At 44.8% G+C, this 6,657-nt stretch overlaps 1 protein-coding gene across 1 annotated transcript; it reads left to right on the top strand.

Moving 5' to 3' along the window:
- The first annotated feature begins 461 nt into the window (after nucleotides 1–461).
- On the top strand, nucleotides 462–3,894 carry LOC124657615 (splicing factor U2af large subunit A-like). The gene is made up of 9 exons (XM_047196138.1): nucleotides 462–569; nucleotides 1,129–1,394; nucleotides 1,493–1,561; nucleotides 1,899–2,064; nucleotides 2,149–2,208; nucleotides 2,326–2,943; nucleotides 3,042–3,177; nucleotides 3,470–3,537; nucleotides 3,620–3,894. Exons 1-9 carry the CDS (start codon nucleotides 462–464, stop codon nucleotides 3,755–3,757), a joined length of 1,629 nt encoding a protein of 542 aa, XP_047052094.1. The 3' UTR covers nucleotides 3,758–3,894.
- Nucleotides 3,895–6,657: the final 2,763 nt, after the last annotated feature.

The raw sequence follows: 6,657 nt of genomic DNA, 5'->3' as shown, positions 1-6,657 counted from the left end.
GCTCTGCTCCGGCCAACGGTGCTTCTCCTGTGCTTCGTCTCCAAGTGGCTCTTTCCCCGGCGACGATGTCGCAGTCCGTTGGCGGAGCTCGATCTAGAGAAGGAGGATGGAGGACTTGATCGCGTTTTCGCTTTTCTCTTTGCTTATTTCCTAGACCCCTATGTAATTCTTGTATTTCTTAGGGTCTTCTTGTACTCCAGTCAATCAATAGCAGCTTTTGTCGAGTGGTTTCACCCGATGAGTCGATGACCTTTCAAAAAAAAAAGAGAGTCAATACCGCCTCGGAAACCGACCGACCGACGTAACAAACCGACTCCTGACTGAGCCCCGGGCCGTTATATGCGCAGCCCCACACCCGCGAACCAAACAACCGACCACACCCCGCTCCATACGCACGAGCCCGACCGAGTCGCCGCCCCCGCCGCCGCCCGACACCGACCGGAATCCGCGCGCCGCCGCCCATGGCCGAGCACGACGAGCCCGCTCCCGCTCCCGAGGCCAACGCCACCCTCGCCGGCGCCGACGGGAGGTCCCCGCCGTCCAAGCGCCGCGACGCCCCCTCTCCCCAGGTACTGCTACCACCGCGCGCGTCTCACCCTGGCTCGCCCCGATCCGCTCCATCGGCCGGTCGCCGTTCTAGCTAGTTTTCCGCGCTTAGGATTGGGGACTTGGTGGAACTCGCCTCCGCCCGCGCGTGCGAGGCACGGGTAGTCGATTGGGGCTGGGTCAACCAGGGGGATTTGGATTTGGGTAGGATCTCGGTTCAGTTAGCTCTAGGTCTAGCGTCGAATCCGAATTCATTACGCCTGGTCAAACTACCGCGTGGTGGCTAGCTGACATGTATCCCTGCTGCGCGAGGTGTTACGAGATGGATTAGTACCGGAGATATTTATAGCTCCGTTCGATTTTTTTTTCTGGCGTATTTTGTAGCCATCACTAATTCTGCAGATGCATTGCATTACGCCGGGTCAGAATTTCAGAAACATTTACTGGTTCTCGTGTCCAAATTACCCTGTGCTGGTTTGAGTAGTAGGCTTGTGATGGTTCTAAGTGCCAAGTACATCACACTAAGTATGACCTGCATTTTTTGAACAAATCTGACTACGGATTTTTCTCTTGATTTGGCAGCATGATGCGCAGCCTCCCAAGGAGAGGTCCTCGAAATCCAGGGACAGGGGCGGCAGGGACCGCGACGAGGACAGGGAGCGCCACAGGCGCCGCGGGGCGGACGGGGAGAGGCACCTGGACAGGGAGAGTGGCCGCGACCGCGGCGACCGGAGCCGGGACCGGGACCGCCACCACCGCGAGCACCGTGAGAGAAGCGAAAGAAGGGAGCACCGTGACCGTCCCGATGACCGTGGCTATCGCCGGGGCGGTGACCGCTATGCTGAGAGGTACAGGTTCTTGACTTCTGTAATGGTTTGCGTCAGTTAATTCCAGCATTTCGAGTTATGAACTGAGCCCTAGCTAACTATGCTGTGGTGTAATGCAGAGGGGACCGCGATAGAGATGGCCACAGGAGGCATCGCTCCCGCTCGCACTCCCGTCCGGAGAGTCAAAGGTACATGTGCTTGATGCCATCCAAAGCTTACTGTTCGCGTTTTGTTTCGGTTCCAATGGTTTTGCCACTAAGCTTGCTTGTTTGCCCCGTATCATATCTGGGGAAGACTATTGACATGTGTACTGATTCTGCCTTTTCTATGTCGTTACTTCTTTTCGACAGAATGTAGCAGGCAAATTTGTTCTGTCATGGGTAACGATAAATTGGCGTTTAGTTGATGCAGGATCTTTTCATGCATGACTTGTTCTTATCTGCATTGTTATCCATCTCTGTTTTCTTACTGTAAGCTATTCTCCATCTTATGAACTGCATACTGATGTCTGCGGTATTGAAACAGCAAGCGGGCGAGTGGATTTGACCAGGGACCATCAGAAGCCGTTCCTATGGCTGCTCTACCCGCACTTCCAGCTCCTATTGCTGGGATGCTTCCCAATATGCAGAACATGCTTCCAAACTTGTTCAATTTACCCAACCTTGGGCAGGCACAACCCATGACACAACAGGTATGGCTTTCCTTGTTTTAGTTATTTTGTACACACTTGAGTTACTTTTTCTCTATATACCATCTTTAACCACCCTTTTCTTAGGCTACTCGGCATGCTCGGCGTGTTTATGTTGGTGGACTTTCTCCAAGCGCTAATGAACAGGTAATTACTTGAGCAGCTTGTTATTTCTTGGTGTCTCTTCTTCTGTTTTTTTTTTTTGCGAATAATCTCTTCTTCTGTTTGTGGTCTAGGCTAACTATTTTGGTCTTCTTTCTGCAGACAGTTGCTGTATTCTTCAATCAAGTCATGGCTGCTATCGGAGGAAACACAGTTGGAATTGGTGATGCAGTTGTTAATGTATACATAAACCATGACAAGAAATTTGCTTTCGTTGAGATGAGGTCTGTGGAGGAAGCAAGCAATGCAATGGCCTTGGATGGTATAGTGTTTGATGGTGCACCGGTGAAGGTTAGGAGGCCAACAGACTACAATCCTTCACAGGCAGCTCTGCTAGGTCCAAGCCAGCCGAACCCCAATCTCAATCTTGCTGCTGTTGGTTTGACGCCTGGCTTGGGTGGAGGTATAGAAGGCCCTGACCGCATTTTCGTGGGAGGTCTGCCCTATTACTTCACAGAGGATCAAGTGCGGGAGTTGCTTGAAACTTTCGGACCTCTTCGTGGATTTGATATTGTCAAGGATAAGGAAACTGGCAACTCGAAGGGCTATGCCTTCTGTTTGTACCAGGATGTGTCTGTCACTGACATTGCCTGTGCTGCCCTTAACGGTATCAAGCTGGGAGAAAGGACTCTCACAGTACGCCGAGCAAACCAAGGATCGGAGCCTAGGCCAGAGCAAGAAAACGTCCTCCTGCAGGCACAGCAAGAGGCACAAATGAAGGTATGACTTTATTAGCCCCCAAAATAGATTATCATATAGAACAAACAGTCAGTTTATATAGCCTTCCAATTTCTTACTCGGTTCCTTTTTCTGAGCAGAGACTCGTGTATGAAGTTGGAGCCCTACCGACAAAGGTGGTATGCCTGACCCACGTGATCTCACCAGATGACCTGAGAGACGACGAGGAATATAGTGACATACTGGAAGACATGACGCTAGAAGCACGCAAATACGGTAAACCTCATACGACCATTGTTCTGAACTCTATACAGTCAGCTTTATGTGACTTGCCTTTTTGCTCAGTTACTGAACGGGTTTTCTTCTGTGTCTTTTCTTTCTGTTTTGTAGTGCCGCATAGTACCATTGCCGAACCTTTTATAATCCGACCGCATGCAAAACTCGCAATCGGGCCTAACCTACAGAAGACGCTTATCTTTATTTTTTTCAATTGGATTTGATTTTTGACTAATCTAATGTTTTTCTTTTCTTTCGTGCGTGTATGTTCTGACTGATAAACTTGGAACAGGTAACCTGGTGCAAGCTGTGATCCCACGACCCCATCCCAGCGGTGATCCCGTTCCTGGTGTTGGCAAGGCGAGTCCCTGATTTTTGCGCGATTCAGCATTGATGTGAATTTTGCCCTGGAATATATTCTGATACTGTTTCTGCACTGCAGGTTTTCTTGGAGTATGCAGATGTGGAGAGCTCAGCACGAGCGAAGGCTGGGATGCACGGGAGGAGGTTCGACGGGAAGGATACGGTTGCTGTGTTCTTCCCCGAGAATAAGTTTGCTGATGGGGACTACGACGCGTAGATGAAAATTTCCTCTGCTATTTGTTTTTTTAAGATTTTGAATACTTTTAGCGGCCTGTCTTCCTGAAATGTACTTGGTGCGTGTTATAATAGTACTAACTCCTATCCGATTTAATTGACGTGGGACTATAGCACTGCTCTTTTCCGCGTCAAATTTTCCTTATCGGAGGGAGTAGTTCATACAGAATTGCATATTGGTGCTGGTATGATGAGAAAAGAGCAGCATGTAATGTCGATCTCCTGCAGTTGTCAAAATGTCAAAGTTTTTACTGATAGATTACAAAGTAGGAATTGCTGGTGCTCTATTAAAGGGACAATGTGATCAAGGGAATGCTACTAGGGTGTCACGTGGGATACAAGTTTTCTCACTTCCAAGCCGATTTAACTGAATTTGAAGATGGCATTGAAGTGGGACATTAGTGAGATCTCACTTGCCTATGTTGAATACTCACTCTCTTCTATTCTATAGTGCCTATAGTTTTTTGACACGAAAATTAGCGCAAAAGTATTTTTTACACAAGACTCCCTAGTGTGGGAGCTGAACGGTGGAGGGGTAATTGAAAAAAAACCAAGCTAACCTTATATTCTAAAAGAAATGCCAAAAATTGTACGGAGTAGTAGAAAGGAACGGAGAGAGAAAAAGGTGCGACTGCACTGGCCCTGATACTACTGCTGCCTATAATAAATATATCATATATGTTTTTGCCTGAGAATACCTGGCCCTAACAAGGCTGCATCCAGATAGGTGAGGGAATCGAGGCCCCGTCCCAGCTGCAGGATTAATCCCACAAGCAGTTTACGCGGCCCTCTTCGGGGACTGCTATACGCCGACCTGGTCGGCGCGTGCGGGGTGCCGCACACCCCAGCGACCAGGTCGGTAGTTTGGGCCGCGGCCCATTAGCTCAGGTACGTTTTTTTTTCTTTTTTTCTTCTTCTCTTTCTTCTGTTTTTTTCTGTTATTAATATTTTTCTTTTTCAAAATCTAACATTTTTTATGAAATTATTTTTCAAGTTTTTTTTCAAAATATGAACATTATTATATTCAACTGTTTTAAATTTTGAAAGATTTTATATTTTGAATATTTTTCAAAAAATTATATTTTCCAAAATTTGAACATTTTTCACTTTTTGAACGGTTTTTTAATTTGAACGGGTTTTAACTTTTAAGTTTGATCATTTTTCATGTTTAAATAATTTTTAAATTTGAGCGGTTTTAAAATTTGAACATTTTTCATGTTTGAATAATTTTTAAATTTGAGCGGTTTTAAATTTGAACATTTTTCATGTTTGAACAATTTTCATTATTGAACGATTTTTAAATTTGAACGGTTTTCAGATTTTGAACGGTTTTTATATTTGAACATTTTTTTAATTTATTTTTTAAAAATATTTCTATTTTTCGAATCTGAAAAATAAAAGTAAAAAAAAGGAAAAAGAAAAAACGAAAGAAAAACGAAAACAGAAAAAAGAAAACAGGAAAAAAAGAAACAAAAAAGAAAAGAAAAATCGAAAAAGGAGGCAGCCCGCACCTAACTGGGCCGGCCCGTACCGTGCGCGGGGTGTGCGGCGCGCGGTACGCGCCGACCTGGTCGGTGTATAGGGTTTGCCGCCCTCTTCTCTCCCCCCCATACGTACGCAATACATTGCCGCATCTTCTACTTCTCCTCGTGAGAATCGTCTGTTTTCTCCAAGATCATCACTGTTGTATTCTCATCAATTTTAAAGCGTGCCTCCTTCAGGTTCTATATCAACTCGTCTCCGGGAGTAGATGATTTTAAGATGGTACGGTACGCTGTGGAATAATGAATGCATACCTACTCGACAAAAATACACAATGAGTTTCATAAAACAAACTATTTGGCTTTAGAGGTATTCCTAATTACCGAGAGAAGATTATTTGTTCAAGGGAGCCAATTGTTCTTAGTTCTTGGTACCGATTGTGTCAAAAAAGTTCTTGGTACCGATCCAACCTTTAATATCCAGATCTATCCATATACTGTGGTTTTGTTGCAAGTGGTTTCGTTAGACTGTTCGAAGCAACTATGCGACTTGGGGTTTTTAGATGATCCTCCAAGCAATTTATTAGAAGAATTTTGGGTGCATATAACGATCGAGCTCTGGCACTGAACTCGTGGGTACGAAGGTATCAATACCCAACCATCCGGGCTAAGCCTTGTTAACATTCAAAAAAAAAAACTCCCTCCACGCATTAAAGAGTGTCTCAAATTTGAATGTATCTACACAACATTTAGTCTAAATATACATCTAAATTTAGACAAATCTAAAATATCATTTTATGGAAAGGGAAGTAGTTTGTGTTTATGTATTTCGAAGTTTAGAGATCATCTACTTGTGTATTGTTACATTGTTCTACAGCTCCAATTTCAGCTCCCTTAGGCCGGGCAAAAGGCCCCTAAAATTTTCTTTTGGCCCGAGGCCCCCAATTTGTATGAAGGGGATTCGTACCCACAGGGATGTGTAGGTTATGTAGCTGAAGCTAGATTAGTACCAGCAGCCATAGTGATCCCTGTCACATGAATTTCAGTTATCGTTCTCCTTGTAAATATTCGCAAATAAATAACCGCATGCATTCAAATCATCTGCCCAAAATCGACCAAAAATCGCCGCTCACTAAATCCCGGACCACCCTACCCAATCCCCACCAAGGCACCAACCCACCCCCACCGGTATAGGGTAGGGAACCACAAAACTAACTGCATGAAGTAGTGTTTATACTAATTTTTTATACATTTAATTGTTCTCCTTTTTAAATTTTAAGTAGTTTTTCAATTGATACAATGTTGATGATAGATTACCACCTTATATTTTTTTCTTGCATTTACAAATAGTGCACCATTCTACTCAACATTTTATCATGACAAAGACAACAGTTCTAAACTA

The sequence above is a fragment of the Lolium rigidum genome, chromosome 5 (assembly GCF_022539505.1).
Source record: "Lolium rigidum isolate FL_2022 chromosome 5, APGP_CSIRO_Lrig_0.1, whole genome shotgun sequence".
Lineage (NCBI taxonomy): Eukaryota > Viridiplantae > Streptophyta > Magnoliopsida > Poales > Poaceae > Lolium > Lolium rigidum.
This window is presented reverse-complemented; position numbering and strand designations above follow the sequence as displayed.

Coding starts and splice junctions, on each gene's coding strand:
- LOC124657615 (XM_047196138.1), top strand. CDS start 462: ATGGCCGAGCACGACGAGCCCGCTCCCGCTCCCGAGGCCAACGCCACC. Junction 2,209..2,325: donor CTCCAAGCGCTAATGAACAG/GTAATTACTTGA, acceptor TTCTTTCTGCAG/ACAGTTGCTGTATTCTTCAA. Junction 3,178..3,469: donor GCTAGAAGCACGCAAATACG/GTAAACCTCATA, acceptor AACTTGGAACAG/GTAACCTGGTGCAAGCTGTG.